The following is a 22,420-nucleotide window of genomic DNA, read 5'->3' as shown; positions in this document are numbered from 1 at the left end:
ACGGGCAAGAGAAGCTGGGGGAGGCGGCGGCGGGGGTCGGGGTCGGAGTCCGAGTCAGAACCCGCCGCTCCGGGCTGACTCCCCGGCCCCCCCCACCCCTAACCCCCCCGCGGGTTTCTTTTGGTTTCCAGTTTCCCGGAGGAAATGACAATTACCTGACGATCACAGGGTCCTCGCACCCCTTCCTGTCGGGGGCCGAGGTGAGCAAGAGTTGCCAGCGCGGGTGGAAGGGCGCAAGGCCCTTGGGGGTGGAGGGGTGGGACCCGGGGCTGGGGAAGCGCTCTCAGGCCGCCCAGCAGAGCCGGGGCGGGGGGGGGGGGGCGAGGAGACGGCAGAGACCGGGAAAGATGGACGAGGAAAAGGAAAACGAACATCCTCAGGGAGTAGAATTGTTTCGAACTGAAGAAAAAGAAAGTGGAGGAGGACTGACAATTTTGCACGAAGACAGTCTGATCCAGGAGAATGATGTAACTTGTATTAGAGAGAATTGAGACGGGAAGTGTATAATGAAAGCAAAGTAGTTTGAGCTCGATTGCTTTTGTGCGAGGGAGGGTTTTTTTTGGGGGGGGTATAGTTACAAAAAATAGCAAGGTTTAGTTTCTCCAAATATGGGCTTACTGCCTTCTCAAAGCAGAGGATGTTTGAGCTGGGTATATATATATATATATATGTATATATATATATATATGTACATACATATATATATGTGCTGTGGCGGTGACGAGTGACTTCACCTTTCTGAGTCACCATTCCCTTCAGGTGATAGATAATAATAGTTAGAATTGTATTTTGTGAAGCAGAAGTGATGACTGTGAAAAGTTATGGTTCTTACTTGAACCCTGGATTAGATGTTACTGCTATTATCATGGCAAGCATACTTACCAGCAAGCAAAAGAAGATAGTCTTTCATTTTTTATTAATTTTAAAAGAAGGTCTAGTCATATATTTAAGTGCAGCAAATATCACAATCCATCCTAAGGATTCAGCTAAGATTACTATCTATGAATGGGATGCAGCTTATCTGCAATTGCTTCTTTTATTTCTTACCCTTAGCATTGGATTTTGAAACTGGACAGCTCTTTATTTCATTTCTGCTCTTCAGTTGATTTTATTACCTTCTGTTCCTCCTGAGATTCCCTATAAAACTTCAGGCTTTTCTAAGAAGGCTAAATAGAAAGGCTTAATAACATGATGCTAACTTAACCATGCTGCCATTTTAAGGGAAGTCAAAAAATAGACCTTTACAAGTTTTGATTGCTTCTTTATGGATTTCAATGCTGTTTTCTCATCTTCAGCTTCTTCTTGACTCATGCCTTTACAATTTAGCTTCTTTAAATTATCTGGAATGTTGTAAACTCCAGAAGATTAACCTTGTCTATATTTGAATATTTCAGAACCTCATGGTCCCTTTATTTTATATATGTAAATGTTCCAACCATGAAACCCTCCCTATCTTAGTATATGAATTAGTACTGAATTATTGTGGCTAAAAAAATTAATCATCTATTGACCAACTATCTGGTGAGTAGGAGACTACTACATTATCTCAATTGGTCTTTAGACAACAACTAGTCTGTTGCCAATTTCTTTCCATTTTTAGTGAAATAATTGGAACTTGTTCTTTCTAAAGCCAATCCCACCCTGAGACTTCAAAGTAGGACACTAGATAGAGTCTAATTTGTCCAGACCTTTGAGTTCATCAGATGGACAACCCATCCTTGGACATTAAAAGTTTAAGTGACTTGTCTGTTATTGTTTGGTGGATATTTATTAAGTGTGATTACAAAAGGAGGATTTTAGCTCCAAATATAAATGATTTAAATTATTCACTATTTTAGATCCTCTTCCTTCTGTTATCTTACATAATGGAAAATGTCTGCAGCTGTCAATAAGCAGTTACTGCTATCATTAAAAATAGGGAGCATTATTGTGGTGCTTTAAGCTTTAGAAAGCATTATGATTTAATCTTTACAACAACCCTGCAAAGCAGATTGCTATTATCCTATTTTATAGATTAGGAAACTGTTGAAGAGAAGTGACTTGTCAAATAAGTGATTTCTTGATTGCAACAGGATTTAAACTCAGATCTTCTTTTACTCCAAGTCAGTCTATCCATTTGATATAATGAAGTCTAGCCATTTTATTACCTTGTGTCAGTCACTGTTCTAAGTGCTAGAGATACAAACTAGAAAAAAAATAGTTCATGCCCTCAATGAATGAATTTTAAAGTATATTCCTTTTTTATATTTAATCAAGTGTTTTGCAAACCATAAAGTGCTATATAAATAAATGTTAGCTGTTTGCAGTTTAGCTTCATTAATTGTCTGGAATGTTGTGAACTCCAGAATGTTTATCTTGTCTATACTTGAATATTTTAAATCATCAAGGTCCCTTGATTTTATTTATGGAAATGTGCCAACCATGAAACCCTCCCTAACTTAGTATGAATTAGTACTGAATTATTGTGGCTAAAAAAATTAATCATCTATTGACCAGCTATTGGTGAGTAGGAGACATCTGTATGTTATATATATAAGAAAGTTTTAGATTTAGGGTCATTCTGTGGTTTTTTGATCCCTCTTGGGGCAGCTAGGTGGTACAGTGGCTAATGTCAGAAAGACCTTAGTTCAGATTTGACCTCAGATATTTGCTACTTTGTGATCTTGGGCAAAGCACTTATTTTCTCTGCCTCAGTTTCCTCAACTGTAAAGTGAGAATAATATCAGCACTTAATTTTCAGAGTTGTTGTGAGGATTAATTGAGATAATAATGTAGGTACTATTAAATAAATGCTGTTTTTTCCCTTCCCCCTCTTCTTTGGGGGAGAAAAAGACAATAAACTCCTTTGGGAGAAAAAGTAGTCATTTGTGGCATTTGTTAGAGCTTTATCACAGAGGAAAAATATATCTACAATGTGTGTGACCTGTCTCAGAAGACCTTACCATTTGTTATAGCACAGATTTTCATTGATCATCGGCATAAAACTCATGGCTGATAAAGTTGTTAATATATATCTATATGTCTATATCTATCTATATATATATATATATATATAGCAAATAAACAGGTGACAGACTTTTTTCTTTTAAAGTATTGAAAATGCACTAGTTTCTCTCTCTTTGGCTATCACCCATATAAGACCACTAAATATTTTAGGACATGGTTTCACCGAATGATTACCAGGAGTAATTAGTAATTTCTATCTATATAGAATGTCACTGTAATTGTTATTGTAAGGAAGGACTTTTTGTTTTGTTTTAAATAATTTGTTTCCCGATGGATTTGCCATAATAATAGTGCTTATCTGAGCTTATTAACATACATTTCCAGTGAAAGAAAATAATTTTGATATCCTGCATTCATTGTAATTCAGTTATTTTTTACTCTGCAGATTTTCTAACATTAATAATAGAAAAATTAGAATGAATCTCTCCATTTATTATGTTATCTAGTTGAGTTTTTAAAGTTCTTTCATTTTTAAACTAATTTCCAATCTTCCAAATTTTCCTGTAGTTTTGTTTCTCTTAAAAATTAAATTATGTTTATCATGGAGGTTTTTTCCTATTAACTTGTTGGCTATTTTTGGGTGACCTTTTGGAGGTGTGGCAAGTAAAAATTAATGGAGTGACAAAACAGATTTTTTTTCACCTAAGGTAAAGTTCTTAGAAGACTGAAAAAATTTGAAAACTGCTTCTACAATGTATATGTGCTATTCTGATCTCCATTAATGTGCTGGTTATTCTTTATGAGCATGTAGCTTTATCTTGAAAGAAGCAAATTTCTTTCTCCAGAATAATTTGCGTCTGCTAAGGAGAAGTTGTCTTTATTGCAAGAAGTTCTGGATTTGGAATGGGAATTGGAAGCAGTAATTTTTTTTTTAAAGCATCAACAGAACTTAACTAAAGAAGCATTTATACTTCACTTGTCCTATACTCTGCACCTCCAACATCCAAGGCACCCCTACCAGAGAGAAAAAAACAGGAATTTCCTTACCATCATCAAAGCAGCAAGCACAGTAAACATAAAGATTTCATGAGCCTGGAATATGAAAAGAGTGAAGTGTTTACATGACTTTCCCTTTAATGAAGAATTTCTTTTCATTTGCCAATTTAGCTAGAAACAAGACTGGGCATTCCATTTCCCACCTAAATTTCCTGAAACCTGGGTAAGATTTAATGAAGCCTGTAGTATTATAGTGATCCTGCTCTGGGTTTGGAAAAAAAAAAAGAATACGCTTTTGTTTATTGAGTATTATGAAATTCATTATACCTGAAAAATTCATAGAATTTGATTGTATTGATTATTCTCTTATTGCTATTTGAAGTATGTTGACATAGGCTTATTGAATTTTCAAATCCAAGATTGTGTAGAAGAATACACTGAGTGTAAAACAGCCAGTGACAAGTTCTAATAGACTTACTTTATTTTAATTTCTCAAGTAGGAAAAGGATAGCTAAAGTCACTGAGCCAGTTTCCTGCATCATTTGTTAGAATCAATCAGTAATTACCAAGGTTGTAGTGTTAGTGACCCAGTCTCTGAATCTGAGGAAGGATTATAACCTTTTACCAAAAAATAAATATAACTGTTTTAACCAGAAAGATAAAAAAAATTGTGTTAACTTGGCAAGTCATCACTTCCCCCCCCCCCAGCATTTGCAAATGCAAAGGGGACTTTGAAGAATTATAGGTATTTGTCATATTAGTTTCTAAGCAGCATATTTTTTGACTGTAGGTTTTTCCTGTCAACATTATTTCAAAATTGTTAGTGCTTCCTTGGCAAACTTTGTGATTTCTAATGAAACGTCAGAGATTATTCAAACTTGGTAAGATTAAGGGACAGATGATTCCTCTAAATGTACTTCAGGATCTCTTTTCAAGGCCTAGAGGTAAATTCATTTTTGATATACCCATTGTGAAGTAATTGGTAAATATCAGAAACTTTAGAGAAGTAAATCCATCAGAATGAGAAGGGCTAGGCAAGAGTAATCCAAATTAAAGGTGCTGAATTATATATTTAGAATATAATCACAGAAGTAAAAGGTTAAGATAAAACCCTTTACAACTATTCTGTAACCCAAGATGATAGAGATCAGTAAAAGAATTAAGATAATTGAAAATCATAATAGTTCTGAGAATAGTGTTAAGTGTCCATATAACTATTTTGTTCTAATTCATCATTTGCTTATATGTGACCTAAGCACATACTCTACTCTATAAAAAAATTACAGGACTGATTTAAGCCATCTGACTTTCCATAATTTTTTTCTTTCACTTGTAATTATTTCAAGAATATCCATATTTCTTTATCTCATGCCATTAGTGTTAGATATCCTCTTATGTAATCAACTGTATTATAGCAAATACATATTTCTTCTTTATGTCATGACCATAACAAATCTTATTTCCTGTGTACTTCACGTAATAATATACATTCATAGATGTATGTGTATCTTTAAAAAAACTGCTGGATATGTGTATACAACATGGATACATATATGTGTACATATATATTCATTTATTCTACACAGATGTATTCATTTATTCTAGAAGAGAGACACATACATTTCCAGCCACTTGCTGGTAATGTGTGTTTCACTTTGAGTGAATAAAACTGCAGTGCCTGTCTATCTTGTTGCCAGTCATTTGGCAGTAGCTAGTAAGTGGACTCAACTATTGGAAACTTGTGTGACAAAACTCATCTGAAAATTCTTGATGACCCAAATGGGGACTGACCAACTCATGCTCTCCTAGTCCCCAAATTCAGCAATTTTCCAGCTTCTATCAGGTAAGTTCACCTATTTGGAAACTTCTAGAGAGAGAACTGAGAAGGCTGATAAAATTGTAGTCAGATACCTTTAAACTCTAAATTTAAAGATTCACAGAGTCAGTCACTGAAGTAGAATGCCAAGATTCAACCAAACAACCTCATACTTCAGGGACTTCAGGTGATGCCTGGTTAGAACTAGGCTCTCTCTGAACCTTGTGTCCTGCCACCTCATCTCCTGTAAGCACTTAAGCAGGAGACTTTTCTGATTTGTCTCTTAGTCATGTTTTCTATCTTTTATTGTCTTTCCTGTCTTTCTGATTATGGTATAATTATGGAGTAAATCTTGAGAAGTCAGTACTATCTCTATGTCTAATGATAGAATTCTGATAAAAATTTTTGATAAATGGTCAAGTGATCACTGATCATTATGGAATTTAGCTAGTCTATTCTGGAACAAAACCTTCTGGGATATGTTTTGGCTAATTTGAGGAAAATTCTAGGAAGGGATTATCTTTCTAAGTATAGATTTGTTGAACTTAGTTAATCTAATTGCTGTATATATGCACACACTAATATAATATAATATAATATAATATAATATAATATAATATAATATAATATAACATAACATAACATAACATAATATAACATAATATAACATAATATAACATAATATAACATAACATAACATAACATAACATATAATATGATTTGTTTTTTCTATTAAATAGCTGGGTCTACCATGTGGAACCTTTGATCATGAAATTTTACAATTTTAAAAGGATCAGTTGAAGGAATCAAAAAAATTTGTCACTGGCTTGAAAGATTGTCTGGAGGGGACAGCTAGGTGGCACAGTAGATCCAGCACTGCTCTTGAATTTAGGAGGACCTGAGTTCAAATCCAGACTCAGTTACAAAATATTTATCTAGCTGTGTGACCTTAGGCCCTTGCAAAAACAACCCCAACAGGTCAAAAAAAAGATTCTCTGGTGAAAGAAGAACTTAAGACCAGATAGGAAATAGTTAAAAATGTATTCTATGTCCTGATAAATGCAATTGACATTTTCCTGTGGTCTGATAGTTAAATGAAAAAGGTTGGAAAGAAATGTCAATTTTATACTGAGAAATTCAAAATTTTTCAAAGAATATAGTCTTATTTCTGTTTGTATCTAATTCTGGCCAAGTTAGGGGAGCAGAATTGAAAACCAGATAGAGGGTTTTCCCATTTACAGGGATTTTTGATGCTAAAAAAAATTATAAGGTAAATTTATGACAAGCATAATCTATTTAACTTTTTTCCATATTATGAAGAGAATGTAGTTTAAATGTTTTGTTGTATGTTGAAAAGGGATCTTGGGAGTACAGAACCCTAGGGTGGGGAATAAATATGTAGTATCTATTAGGTACCAGGCAAATGCTGAACCATTTACAAATACTATTTCATTCTCATGACAGCCCTGTGAGGTTAAAGATGTTTGTTTGCCCAGGTTATAAAGCTTTTAAAGTGAAGGACTTCAAATTTGAACTGGAGTTCTAATTCTAGGCCCAGTGTTTGGACCTTTTAAGGAAATTTTGTGAAATTTACATATGAACAGTATCCAGAGTTCTCTAATATTTTCTCCCCTCCTAGAGTGAATGATTTGTTTAATGTGGGGAAAGACAGTGATTTCACTGACTATAGATAAATTCTCATTACTAAGTAGAATTGAAACAATACAAATTTTTTGTCTTAAGTGATTCCAACACTTTTGCAATTTGAAGTTTTAAAGACTTAAGAACCACCTAGTGCAACTATTGACTTTTCTCTCCAGCTTGGAAAAAAAGAGACTTTTTTGCTTTTATCTTAATATTTTTACCCCTAATTATATGTAAAGATAGTTTTCAACATACATTTTTGTAAAATTGAGGTCCAAATTTTTCTCCCTTACTTCCTTCCCCCTCCCCAAGACAGCGAGCAATCTGATATATTGTACGTGCTGTCATATTAACATATTTCCATATTAGTCACGTTGTAAAAGAAGAATCAGATCAAAAGGGAAAACCACAAGAAAGAAAAAACAAAGTGAAAAATAGTATGCTTTAATTTACATTCAATCATATCAAATGATTTGCAGTTCCCATAGTTCTTTATCTGAATGTGGGCTGCATTTTCCATCACAAGTCTTTTAACATTGTGTTTGATCACTATTGCTAAGAGCTAATTTTATCATAATTGATTATCACAAAATGTTGCTGTTATTGTGTACAATGTTCAAAAGAGACTTTTTTTTTTTTGCAAGGCAATGGGGTTAAGTGGCTTGCCCAAGGCCACACAGCTAGGTAATTATTAAGTGTCTGAGATCCGATTTGAACTCAAGTACTCCTGACTCCAGGGCTGGTGTTCTATCCACTGCACCACCTAGCTGCCCCAAAAAGAGTCATTTTTAAAGCAAAAAGTAAATGATTTGGGAATTAGAAAAATTTCATTTTAGGAGAATGGTTTACTTTATCAATGTAGTCTCCTGTGAATGAAATAGCAGAACTTAATTGCCAAGGTAAATCTTGATATATGGTAAAAGATGTTTGTTTATGCCTAGTTTTTAACTAATAGCTTTTCAGTTTTCCCGATTTTTTTCAAATGGTGAGTTTTTAACCACAAAACTTAAATCTTTGAATTTATCAAATTAATATTTGATAGTATGCTTACAGTGTTACTGCACTCACTACTGTATATCATATCTAGTCTGTAATAAACATTTGAGGCAGACAGTGGTTAACTGACTTGCCCAGGTTCACAGAGCTAATAAATGTCAGGCCAAATTTGAATGCAAATCTTCCTGCTTCTAAGCCCAACATACTATCCATTATGCCTTATTGCTGCTTCTAAGTAAAACCATATTGAAACTAGTTCTTTGACAAAATGAGAAACTGTAAATCTTCAGGTTTCAGATAAAAAAGTAAAGTTTTATAATGAATTTGAAATGTATAAGGAAAGAGTGTTAAATTTGCAAAGGAAAGGTTCAAGAGAGTTAAAATTAGTTCTGAAACCATTTTGATAGGATTTGGAAGCAAAAAGGTGAAGGACAGAAAGTTAACAGTGGGGGAAAAGCATTGAATTAGTGTTTAGAGAATTGCTGTGGTTTTGCCAGACTTTGATCAGTTTGTGGGAAGAAAGGAAGACAAAATTAGAGGAAGTTGGAGACTACTGACCTAAATAATTTTAGACATAGAAAAGTTTGTAAAAATGCAATCCAGTTTTGATTTTCCCAAAGCAGTACTATAGTATTAAAGATTTTTCACTCATACTATGACAATTTCAGGTTTTGACCAATTTAAAATTTTAATTCATGAATTTGATAAATTAATTGGAGAAATAATTCAAGCATAGTTGCTTGGTTCTATAAGTATAAACTGGGCAGCTAGGTGGTACAGTGGAAGGGCAGGTAGGTGGCACAGTGGATAGAGCACAGACCCTGGAGTTCAAATCCAGCCTAGACACTTAATAATTGCCTAGCTTTGTGACTTTGGGTAAGTCACTCTTAACCCTATTGCCTTAAATAAAAATAAAAAAATTTTTAAGTGTAAATCACTGGAGTCACCTTTGTAACTATTAAGTGCAAAAGTGATACTTACTTTATACTTATCTCAGAATGCAAACAGTATAAGTGTTTGGCATTTTTCCTCTTATTGAGATACATTCAAGTGGATTAATGTCATTTTACTGTTAATAAGTTTTGTTTTGTATTCATATTTTAAATCTTCAATATTGTTTTATGTTAATATAATTTTTCTCATGATTTTGGAAGCCATTGTATTGTTAATTTATTGAATGATAACTTATAGTATTATTAAGAAATTAGCTCCTGGGGGTGGCTAGGTGGCGCAGTGGATAGAGCACTGGCCCTGAAGTCAGGAGTACTTGAGTTCAAATCCGGCCTCAGACACTTAATAATTGCCTAGCTGTGTGGCCTTGGGTAAGTCACTTAACCCCATTTGCCTTGCAAAAACCTAAAAAAAAAAGAAATTAGCTCTTTTGCTCTGAATGCTGTGAAATTATTAATTTGAGCTAACTTTTTGTTTGTTATGGGGTAAAGTGATTTGCTCAAGGTCTCATAGCTAGGTAATTATTAAGTGTCTGAGGCTGGATTTGAACTTAGGTTCCCCTGATTCCAGTGCCAGTGTTCTTTCCACGATGCCACCTAGCTGCCCCTGAGCTAAACATTTGTCAATAAAATGGTGTTCGTATGGTTATGAAGGTCATAAAGACCCTCAAGGATTCTTTTGGGTAAGTTTTGTGCAAAAAAAAAATTGCTTAGTGTTTGGGAAAGATAAGAAAGACTTTGGAAAGTCTTATTTGTGAAGTTCTTTGAGAACTTGCTAGGTTCTTGGGATCTTTGGCCTTGTCATGGTCAAAATCTTAACGGTTCTATGAAAGAAGAATTTGAAAGAATATATGTGAGTAATGAGAACCCTCCTAAGTTTTAAAATAGTATTTTGGTTTACAGAGGAACTAAGATTCTTCCAAAACTAACACAGCCAAAGAGAAAATGGGTAAAAAGTTATCTTATTGTATAGAAAAGCTTTTAAAATGAATCTCATTGTTCTACTTATTTAACATAGCTACCAGGTATAAAGGATCTTACTGCTTTTATTTCTACTGTTCAGACTTTATGGTCATTACTTATCTCAACTTCCTAACCCTAAGACAAATCAGTCCTTAAACTAGTCTCCTTGTTAATTGACTTAATACTTATATATATATTTCATGTATCATGTAGTTGCACACATTTTCTGGATAAATAAAACTTCCCCTTACCTTTATAAACTATATCCTCAAAAGGTGTTGTAATAAGTAATAAAGATATAAAATGCTCTTATTTTTAATTTACTAGTAAACTTTACTTTAAGAAAATCAGCAATAGCACTTTCTTTTTGGAACCAGGATATGTTTTCCAGTTTACCTTTCCAGGTAATATCGTTAAAGGACTTGTGATAGATGCAGCTCTATTAGTATTACTATTAGAAATTCTGCTTTTGTTCCAGTAATAACAATGATAAAAGACCAAATAAAGATAATGTTCCTACTTGAGATTTTATATATATGTATATATTTTTTGCAAGGCAATGGGATTAAGTGGCTTGCCCAAGGCCACACAGCTAGGTAATTATTAAGTGTCTGAGGCCAGATTTGAACTCAGGTATTCCTGACTCCAGGGCCGGTGCTCTGTCTACTGTGCCACCTAGCTGCCCCCAATTGATATATTTTAAATTTGATCCTGGAGGTAATGGAGATCCTGACTGATAAAGGTAGGATAAAATATTGAATTTCTTTCAGATTTATTTAAGTATCCACAAAGGATATGTGAATGTCTAAAATTGTCTAAATAAATAGACTTGAATAGATTTTTAAGTAATTGTACATTCCCAAGTCGGTTTTTGGGATTTTCACATATAGAATTGCTTTATATAGTTGCAGAGAACTTTTAAAATCATATTTTTCTTGCTTGAATTATCTCCCTGATAATATCAAGAGACAGAAGCGCTCATTTTACCAGGTAAAATAATTACTAGAAGGCCAATGTGATTAGATTTTTTTTCAGACCTCACTAAATCATTCTAAGTCTTATCACTAGCAGGTTGGATTTACTAGTGGACCCACTAGAAGAAATACCATTGTAGCCATAGAAATAAGGTGGAAATGGTCATTTAATATAAGCATATGTGAAAATAATTTTGATGAGCCCCTATTCAGTTTAATTGTGATTTAATGGATATTAGTGATTATATTTGAGTTAAGTGGAATAGAATTAAGTTTTAGTTAATGCTTATAAGAATAAGAAGTCATGTAGGTTACAATTAACTCATACATTGATGATAATATTGCTTCTGTTTGAATAGATTTATACTTTATTAATTAGGCCTATAATAATGACTTTTTATCATATTAGGAAATTGATATGTTAGCACTCCCTTCTACCTCCTCAATACTATGTGAATTAACTATACTTGATAAAGCAGTTCTTTTGTTTTTATAGTCTGAAAAGATTGACAAAGTATTGCTGACAAAATAGTGGTTGATTCTGCTTTTAATGACCTCCAAAGGTCCATAAAAGTGGCTGATCTCTGAGCTAAGGGATCATTGACTTTGAGGAAGCTCTTGGATCTAATTGCTTATGGACCACTGGATTTCCTAGTAAGTTGATCTAGTTCAATTTCCTTTTGCTGTGGATTGGATTTTTGCAGTTTATATTTTGGCAATGCCAGCCAGGGGGTTGAAGTATGGAACTGGTCCCCTTTGATCACCCTCCCCAAGGGACCCAAACAGGAGTGAGCTTGGCTGATTATTTTCACCTCTGGCTCCTGTGAAGAAGATGGCCCTGGGAGGGGTTGGACTCCCTTCAACATTTGCACCCAGATTCTTTGAGCTACAGGTGAGCCTTTCCAAACTTGCAGCTGTTGTCTGCCTTTATTTCTAAATTAATGGTCTCTTTATTTTCATTTTGAAAGAGGATCCCTAATTAGGCTTGAAAAAGGAACTACCAATCCTTTTCAAATTAAATTAGGTGTTTCTTTGTTAGATATTTAAGAAAGTCTCCAGAGCAGTAAGGTGAATTTTAAATTTAGGGAAAATTAAAATTTTTTTAAAATCCTGAAATTTAAAGTGCTTACCAAATTTTTCAGTACAAATTAATTTTTTTTTCTTTTGGCCAATGTCACTTCCCTTTTCCACTAGATGAGTGTTTTCTGATTGACCTCAGGGTCTGAGAAGCTAGCCAGTTTTTGGTAGACCTTCCTCCCTTTTTTTCCTTTTTCCTTTTTCTTTAAACTTTTTGAGCATAAAATAGGGTTTTGAGTGTAAAATTGATTTTAAATTTCCAATTACTGATTATTTAAACTTGTCTTTCATTTTGGAACCAGTGTCTGGGTCTCTGTATAAAAACACTATATTATAGTTCTTAGCCATAAACTAGGACTAGGACTTAACCTGTTGGTCACCTGAAAAGAAGCCAATGGGGGACTCTCTCCAGGAGCTTTTCTACTTATGAACTAATGTACTCAGGTGCTAAGGTTGGTGGCAGTTGTCCTGAGGTTGTTATGAGTGGTCAGCAGTGATTGCAATCTTGAAAGTAAGAACTGCCAACTGGAACACTTTGAGCTCTCTGGTGTTAGGAATACTTGTGTGCTTCCTCTAGATTCATAAACAAGGACCTGAGACAGCTGGACTTAAAATGACTGGATAAGCTGAGCCATTGCAAAAAGCGCAGGTCAAGGGACCATGCTGAACCATGTGGTTTCTTTCTTTCTTTTTTTTTTGCAAGGCAAATAGGGTTAAGTGGCTTGCCCAAGGCCACTCAGCTAGGTAATTATGAAGTGTCTGAGACCGGATTTGAACCCAGGTACTCCTGACTCCAAGGCCGATGCTTTATCCACTATACCACCTAGCCACCCCGTGGTTTCTTGATAGATGATAGCTTTTTAGGCCTCCTTGAGGTTTCTCTTAGATTTATAGCCAAACAGAAATTCTGACTAGATTTCTTGAGGTATCACTTCACCTATTGTGGGGGGAACTGTACTGGCCATGAAGGGATTGTGGTTACCACACCCATTTAAGTCAATAAGACTAGACTGAAGGGGCAGAGACCAAAGGAAGTTGAACCATGTGACTCTTCAGACAAGGACTCCTAGCTCCTAGAAAATTAGCTACCATTAGAAGGGAGGTATATGTTTTTTCTTTGAAAGTTCTTGACACCATTAAATCATGTCCTCAAAGCAGCTCTAGTATTTTTTGTATGGGAGAGCCTCTAAAGCTAGAGGGAGAGTGAATCCCTTAGACAACCGGGAAAGGTTAATGGTGCAAGCAGGATCACTCCTTTTAGATAAAGAAGGAGATCTATGTTTTCTACAATTAAGAGATTTCTTCTTAGAAGTGGAGCAGCATTTCTTCTGCCTGGAAAATACCTTGAGGATCCTGAGGAGATGTTACACTGGTAAGATTGAAAACCAGTAAAAAAAAAAAAAAAAAGATCCTAGGACTGAACCCTCATTAAAGTTATTGACTGAGAAGCATTGGAAAATCACATCAAAAACAAATCCCTGGATAATTGAGCCTTTTATGGTTAGGGACAGAACAGAAAATATACTGATTAGAAAGAACTACTTTGGAGGTTTCTTAGATATTTTAGGAAGGTCTTTGTTGGAACTTCTCAGAGGCAAACTGGAAGCTTTGGGGAATTCTCAGAGAAATTCTTTCAAGAGAGTTTTGAGGAGGAAAACTCTTCACTGGGGACACCCAGGAAGAGATATGAGGTCAAACTTGAGTATTCTTATAGGATCCCCCTTGCATAAACTTCTTGCATCATGGGTTAAGGTTAAATTCCTCATCCAACTGGTGATGACAAAGAAAAACTATTTGGATATGCATAGGCATGATTTGAAAAGTTAAAGATTTTGATGATTTGTTTTGGTCAATATTTTTTTTTTAGGCTTTTTTGTAAGGCAAATGGGGTTAAGTGGCTTGCCTAAGGCCACACAGCTAGGTAATTATTAAGTATCAGAGACCGGATTTGAACCCAGGTACTCCTGACTCCAGAGCCAGTGCTTTATCTACTACACCACCTAGCCGCCCAATATTTGTAATTTTTGTTTATACTGAGAAATTTAAGGTTTTTTTTTCTTACTCTCCTAAACCTCACATAGACCAGTTGAATTAGTGGTATTGCTGGGAAACTCTTGAGTCTTATTTTCCAACCAGTTCTCCATTCTTTAGTCTGCCTCCTCTCTTTGCAATTCTGTCTTTTTCTTCACCTTCTACAACTACAAATGGACAATAGCCTACCTTCGTTTTTCCTCATGTGGGAAGGGTTTATCAGGCCAGAGAGGTAGCCCTGATGCCTGTTTGAGAATATAATCCTTTCAGTCCATTTCTCCATTTGGAGAAAAGATAACCCTAAATTTGGGTGATGATCCTGCAGCTGTTATAACCCATTTTCAGACCATATTTAGTGGTTATAACCCAACTTGGAATATGTAATTCACTTAATGGAAACCTTGTTCTCCCCAGGAGAAAGGACTGCCATAATAGAAACTGCTAATAATATTTCAAGTGGAAATGCACCATATAAACAAGGGGGTCTTCCTAATTGACTTTTACAAGACTCTTAACAATCTTACCCACTGTGCCCTGCTGGTTTAAGACAGAGATTCTTTAATTCAAGGCATAGAACTCTGTACTATACATCCAGATAAGAAGAAAAATGAGTCCCTGGTGTATTTCTCTGACAGGTTATCCAAAAAGTGCTAATCGCTTCACTGAGTTAGAGCCAAGTTTGTTAATGCCACCGTTGTCAATGAATTCCCATCAGAGGTCAAGCAGTTATTTTTATGAGCACTGCCTTGGGTAGCATGAAAAAATATAGGCGAATAGCTCTAATATCCAATAGGTTTATGAAGAGACACAGTGGGTGTTAAAAAGGAGAGGCCCAAGTTAAAAATCCAGTCCATCTTGACCCCTGTTCAGGTCATAGGCCCTTTATGTGCTACATAAATCCAGTGCAAAACAAGAATGCTTTTATGATCAAAGGGAACATATCACTCAGGATTGTTTAACAAATAAAAAAAATGGATCATGAAGGCCAAAGGTTCCATAGTATCTTTACCAGATCTCAGAGATAAAACAATAATATACTTTTGAGGTTACCAACTGAAAACGGATTTGTAAGCCCTCAGGAGCAAAATTGAGAAATAGTTTAAGCCATCTAGCTGCCTTCAGTATTTTCTTTTTCCTTCACCTGTAATTGTTTCAAGGACTTTCTCACTTCTTTAACTCAAGTCATAAATGATATATATTTTCTTTTTGTCTGACCAACTGTGTTGTAACAAACATTTCTTTTTTTATCTCATATAATTGGCTACAAAAAAAATCAAACACACAAATTTCCTTTTTAGCTTATATAACATGTGGTATGTGTATGTGTCCAGTGGTTTTATAAGAGATACACATTTCTTTCCATTTGTTTGGAGTGTGTCTCACTGTTAATAAATAAAGCTTCATTGACCTTGTCTTTGTCTCATTTTTTTGGTTGGTTGTCAACAAATTCTTCAAAAAGTAACTCATGACAATGTTTACAGACAGTTATGTGGATGATAGGACTTTGATGATGAGGCAAGAGGAAATGTTCGTGGTAGAACTATGCACATTGTAAAAGTTTGATAACTAGAATGGAACCACAAGCTGAAGTACATTGAGAAACCCCCAGCACTGTCATGTTCCCTTATTATAACAATGAGTATATTTCTCTCTTACTCTTAACTAATTCTCTCTTTTTTTCCCCCTTCAGACCTTCCATACTCCAAGTCTGGGTGATGAGGAATTTGAGATCCCTCCTATTTCGTTGGACTCTGACCCCTCATTGGCTGTCTCTGATGTGATCGGCCACTTTGATGACCTGGGAGACCCCACCTCCTCACAGGATGGCAGCTTTTCAGCCCAGTATGGGGTCCAGACATTGGATATGCCTGTGGCCATGACTCATGGCTTGATGGAACAGGGCGGGGGGCTCCTGAGTGGGGGCTTGGCCATGGTAAGAGGCAAAAGCATCATTAAGCTTACCCCAAACATGGGGTGAATTGAAGAAGACACAACTGCATAGGCTTGATGCTATATACATGTGATTGTATAAGGCTTATCATCTTGGTACTTAAGCCTGTCTACTCTAGACCAAAAAAAGTTTTTTTGGGGGGTCAGGTGAGGCAGCATTGTGATTAAAAAAAATGAGTTTGGGTCAATTTCATTAGCAAATGTTTTTCATTTTTCAAATATGAATAGCACTCTGAAGTATAAGTGATTTAGAGCTTTGGCATAAGCTATAAATTTACTTCAAAACTGTTTTATTGGAAAGTTGGGGGATGGGGAAGGGAGGAGTGCAGTGTCTTGGCTCCTGTCACTCCTTTGGTTAAAATGTAGCCCAGTTACGTTTTCAGATAGTATCTGTATTGCCTGCTCTGCATGCCAGTTGCAATTTTCAAAGGTAATGTGTTAGGTAATAGTCAAAGGGGTTCTTTACCTTATGTTTCTGATGGTGGTTTTGAGACCTTTGGATATATAACTTTGTTTTCCCATATTTTGATTTTCCCTGAAAATAATACTATTCTAGTTATTTGTTAATATTTATGAATAGGCCTGTTCATTCCATAGAGGTGAACCTGTTGTAGAATTTGTACTTTAAGTAGCTGTTACCTGTATCAGTGATTTTAAGCTGCTGTTTCATTGTTCATATTGTGAAAACCTTCCTGGTGATAGTAAAGCCTCCTATGCATTGCATAAGTTAGAGATTCATTTGTTGTAATAAACATGGGGTTAGAGAATCATCCTTGACTTCCCATTAAGTCAGAATCATTGATCAGATTTTACAAAACAATATAAACATTGTTCTGTTTTTTTAATCTACAAAACTATACTTTATCTTTTGGTTAACTATGTATCTTCATTTTTGTTTTATTGTTACTATAAATGTTATGGTATAGGAAATTACTTTAAGCAGGTCAGTAGAGTGACAGGAACTCTGACAATCATTGCCTGTCTCTGCAGTCATGCTTGTAGCCTGATTGAATATCCAACTACAGACTTTAGCCAAAATATAGAGGGAAGATTGTTTCTTGTATAATACTCAACTAAAAGTTTTTCTTCTCATTGCTATCTTGCAGTTTAAAGTGATGACACAACTGTCAAAGGTTGTTCCCCAGAGGGAAATTAAATTATAAAAAGGAAGTGCCTGTGTAGCTACAATGACTTGTGTCTTGAGTCTGGGAAAGAGGGTGGGAGCTGGAGCAATTAGTGCCTGAATGTATGTTCATCTGCCTCTCAGGACTTGGACCACTCGATAGGGACTCAGTATAGTGCCAACCCCCCTGTCACAATCGACGTGCCCATGACAGATGTGTCACCTGGCTTGATGGGTCACAGCCAGCTAACCACCATCGACCAGTCAGAGCTGAGTTCTCAGCTTGGCTTGAGTTTAGGGGGTGGCACCATCCTCCCATCTGCACAGTCACCTGAGGATCGGCTTTCAACCACCCCTTCACCAACTAGCTCCCTTCATGAGGATGATGTTGAGGATTTCCGGCGGGTGAGACATCCCATGGCAGACCTGCTTACCCTCATTTTATCCAAGTATAATGCCCAAGTGTAAAACTCCTCTCTCTCTCTCTCTCTCTCTCTCTCTCTCTCTCTCTCTCTCTCTCTCTCTCTCTCTCTCTCTCTCTCTCTCTCTCTCTCTCTCTGGCTATCTATATCCTAGTTATTTTTCTTTCGTTCCTGTATGGCCATCTTTTGTTTTCTGGGTACAAAAATCCCTAATTTTGCAATTACTGTTCCCCATTCTTGTTTTGATCCTTTGGTTCAATGGATAGTTTATACTTGCTTTTATTTGAGCAATTTTAGAAAATATCTTTGTGGCTAAGTGGCATCTTTCCCATTCCTTGTCCTTAAATTATGTGTCATTTTTTTAACCTCCTAAGACATAAAGGTTCCCTTTGTCCTTCCTTTCTGCAGCTCCCCAGTCAGAAGACAATTGTGGTAGAGTCGAGCAAAAAGCAGAAGACTCCGAAGAAAAAGAAGAAGAAAGATCCCAATGAACCCCAAAAACCAGTATCAGCATATGCCTTGTTCTTCCGTGACACACAGGCAGCCATCAAAGGACAGAATCCTAATGCCACTTTTGGGGAGGTTTCAAAAATTGTGGCCTCCATGTGGGACAGCCTTGGAGAAGAGCAAAAACAGGTAAGAAATGTGAGGAGCAAGGATTAGCAGTAGACAGTATAAGTTAACAAAATTTTCTAGTGGAAAAGAAAACTCCGAAATATTTATCTCTTACATATTCATTTTAAAACATTTATTTAGTGTCAGCTCTTGAGTTCATTAGTATCCTTTGTCTAAAATCTTCACAACCACATATTATCACAAAGTGTTTATTTAAGTCCTCATTTCATCCTTATAACCCTGTGGGTTTGGCAGTGCATGATTATACCATTTTTAAATAGGAGAAAAGTGATTTTCAGTAGATGTGAAATGACCTACTCAGGGCCATAGGGCTAGTAAGTAGTGTTCATTTGGGCTAAGATTTGAACAAAAAACTGTCAAAAATCAGTTTGCACTTTTCATGGCCATAGTTATTCCTATATGTATGTTGAAGACCAGGAAAGCCTGTCTTCCAAACTTTTAGATTATCTCTAGCAGTTACAATTCTGTATCTTTGATGTGATATTTTTTATTATCAGTATCCTCTGACAAATGTTGTGAATATTATCAGTGATTTCTCCTATATGCTTCCCAAGCCCTTGTTACTTTACTCATTTCTTTATCTTCTGTTATGCTTTTTAAAAATCATCCCATTAAGGAGTTTTGTCAGAACTTACCAGATTGTTCTCTGCTTATGACACCAGGAAGAGAAAACTGAAATCAGTATCCCATCTGACTAAAAAACAAATGCTGAGGAGAGGTAGACCCTGATGGAACTGGTTGTGGCAAGTCCAAGGAAGAGTGGCTTCATCAGTGGACCCACTTCCTCTCCTATATTATATATTACTGTTTTGCTTGGATCACTGTAAAAACCTCTTAGCCCTATAAGAAACTGGGACAGCTACTTAGCTTTTCTTTACCAGTTTCTCTTTCATGTAAATTTGATATTTAATAATTGAGAAGTTATGTGGTTAATTAACTATTTATCTCACTTGCTAGCTAAAGTTTTGAGAGTTCATTTCTCAGTTTGTACACTGATTTATTATGAATACTGAAGATGCAGTTAACCTGCATCTTGGGTTCTTTAACTGGATTAAGAAAAGTGAAGCATTTTGTAAACATAAAGGGCTGTGTAAATACTGTTATGACCATTTCCTTCCTCCTCTCAAAATTTTGTGTTGACCATCTTGTCTTATTTGCAGGTCTATAAAAGGAAAACTGAAGCTGCCAAGAAGGAATATTTGAAGGCTTTGGCAGCTTATAAAGCTAATCAGGTGTGTCAGGTAAGAATATTAAGGGGTGGCCATATTGTTAAAGTTAGTAAACCCCTTGGGAATACCTGAAGTAACTTTATTAGCTGTTATCTTTTGAGATGCTTCCTAGCAAATATAAAAAACATTGTATTATGAAATCACTTTGTATTTTTGGAGAGGAAAGTGAGGAGAGGCTTATTTTTTTTTTTCTATACCTAGTATTTTTCCCATCCAGAGACCCATTAGAAGCTTTACTTCTGCTTTAGTTCATGAGATTGCCAGAAAAGCTTTAGCCCTAATTCTGGTCAATTTCTTCTTCCAGCAGTTTACTTGGAAGAAGAAATCACCTTTTTGATTTCTTTTATACCTCTCTTAGTAGATGCTTATGGGTAGGTAATGAGGCTATATTACACTTGTTGGTCTCACTCTATCCTCCTAGACTGCTGTGGAGACAGTGGAATTGGATCCAGTGACACCACAGCAAACTCCTCCCCCATCTCCTGCTGCAACAGTTGTTGTACCAGCCTCTCCAGCACCAGCATCAACAGAGGCCCCTTCCCTCTCCTCTTCCATTGTGGTTAAATCCACCCTCTCATCCTATGTGACAAGCCAGACATCTGGTGGGACAGGGGCCCAGACCAGCATCACCAAGATCATTATATCCAAACAGACGTTGACATCTAGCCAGTTGACTTCTTCTATTGCTATGTCCCAAGGGGGCATGGTTACAGTCATCCCAGCCACAATGGTGACTTCCCAGGGGCTTCAGTTAAGCCAAATCCAGGCAGCTACCAGCACATCTACCATTGATCAGAGTCAGCAAGCCAAGATTGTTACCCGATCTGTGTTGCAGGCAGCAGCAGCAGCTGCTGCTTCTATGCAGTTGCCTCCACCTCGACTGCAGCCCCCTCCACTGCAACAGATGCCTCAGCCACCCAGTCAGCAACAAGTAACCATTCTGCAGCAGCCTCCCCCGCTCCAGGCCATGCAGCAGCCCCCACAGCAAAAAGTTCGTCTCAGCCTCCAGCAGCCGCCACCTCTGCAGATCAAGATTGTTCCTCCACCTACATTGCATATTCAACCTGCCTCAGTCCCACCTGCTTTGGAGAGTAGCCCTGAACAGCCGGTTACCACCAGTCCTGAGCCCCATGCAGTGGAGGCAACTTCTCCTGAGCCAATTGAGATGATCACAGATGTTGTACCTGAGGTAAGATAATGCCTTTTCAACACTTCCCTTGGAGGTAGGAAGTACTAAGTGTGCAATCAAAGAAAATGTGAACTAAGTTTGAAGCTATTCATTGAGTTGAAAGATATTGAACATAGTAATAGTCATCACAACATATTGATTCTTTATCTTCTCCAAGAGTATTATCCCAGCTTTTTCAAGAGAAAAGTCTAAGTTGGAGCACAGAACTCAGTATTTAGGAGCATAGAGCCTAGAGTTTGGAGAGATCTCAGAAGTCAGCTAGTACAGTTGCCTCATTTTATAAATGAGTCTGAGTTCCAAGTGTATAATGATGTGGAATTTTAGCCTAGGATCATTGTTCTTTCCATTACACTAGAAGCTGAAGCCCAAATTTCCACCAAAAATAAGCTACTTAGCCCAGCTATGGCTCAATAGCCAGTTTAGAAAGAGAAACAAATTTCATATATTACCCCTTCCTTTTTTTTTTTTAGTTTTTTTTCCCAAGGCAGTGGGGTTAAGTAGCTTGCCCAAGGCTACACAGCTAGGTAATTATCAAGTGTCTGAGGCCAGATTTGAACTCAGGTACTCCTGACTCCAGGGCCGGTGCTCTATCCACTGTGCCACCTAACTACCCTTTCTTTTTAAAGGACATACATCTCAATTTCCTTGACCTATCTATTTTATTTGAAATGATTTCCTAGTCTGCCTTTTGGTCTGATTTTTTTTTTCAAAGTAGTTCCTAAAGAGAGGTTATAAAACTATCCCTAAAAGGGATGTACATACAATGAATTAGGAGCAAGAAAAAGAAAGTTTGGGATTTATAATTCTTCTGACATATGGTACTCATAGGAGGGAGACAATTTAGAAATTTCCACTTTTGTTTAACAAATTAAATTGTTGGATTGTTTGTTGATGATATCGAATTTTGACTGGCAAAGGTAGGACTAATTAATACCTGAATCCTTAGGCCTGTACCCAAGGTGGAGATAGTTTACTAAGGATATCTTCCTTTTATAGGTTGAATCTCCTTCTCAGATGGATGTTGAACTGGTGACTGGATCTCCGGTGACACTTTCTCCTCAGCCCCGATGTGTGAGGTCAGGTTGTGAGAACCCTCCAGTTGTGAGTAAGGACTGGGACAATGAATACTGCAGCAATGAGTGTGTAGTGAAGCACTGCAGGTGAGTTTAACAGCTATTCAGGTTTTTTAATCTTAGAGAAAAATTCACCAGGCTTATTTGGCCTAGTAGGTTGAGTTTTCAAGACCCTGGATCTTTAAACTATTCTGTCAGGTTCATACCACTCATAAATGGCAAGTACCAGACTGACCTTAAATACTGGTGATTTTTCTGCATATCGTCACTTAAATCAATAATAGTGCAATTCCTATTAATTTATTAAGATTTTAAATGTTTTCAGATCCATTTTTACAAGTAACACAATATATGAGGGAGTAATAATAAGGAAACCGCACAGGGGGAATTTGAACACAGGTTGTC

The 22,420-nt window shown here is 36.4% G+C and overlaps 1 protein-coding gene across 2 annotated transcripts in view; it reads left to right on the top strand.

The window, feature by feature from the left end:
• The window catches only part of TOX4 (TOX high mobility group box family member 4), a 28,870-nt gene that overhangs the window by 600 nt on the left and 5,850 nt on the right, over positions 1-22,420 (top strand). The window contains exons 3-9 of one of the 2 annotated variants that reach the window (XM_074234918.1): positions 132-200; positions 16,084-16,326; positions 17,611-17,871; positions 18,297-18,524; positions 19,685-19,765; positions 20,175-20,942; positions 21,939-22,102. In XM_074234918.1, the coding sequence (XP_074091019.1) occupies positions 132-200; positions 16,084-16,326; positions 17,611-17,871; positions 18,297-18,524; positions 19,685-19,765; positions 20,175-20,942; positions 21,939-22,102 (1,814 nt within the window). The remainder of the gene's footprint in view (positions 1-131; positions 201-16,083; positions 16,327-17,610; positions 17,872-18,296; positions 18,525-19,684; positions 19,766-20,174; positions 20,943-21,938; positions 22,103-22,420) is intronic. The other variant, XM_074234919.1, reaches the window with a different exon arrangement.

This window comes from Macrotis lagotis, chromosome 4 (assembly GCF_037893015.1).
Source record: "Macrotis lagotis isolate mMagLag1 chromosome 4, bilby.v1.9.chrom.fasta, whole genome shotgun sequence".
Taxonomy (NCBI): Eukaryota; Metazoa; Chordata; class Mammalia; order Peramelemorphia; family Peramelidae; genus Macrotis; species Macrotis lagotis.
This window is presented reverse-complemented; position numbering and strand designations above follow the sequence as displayed.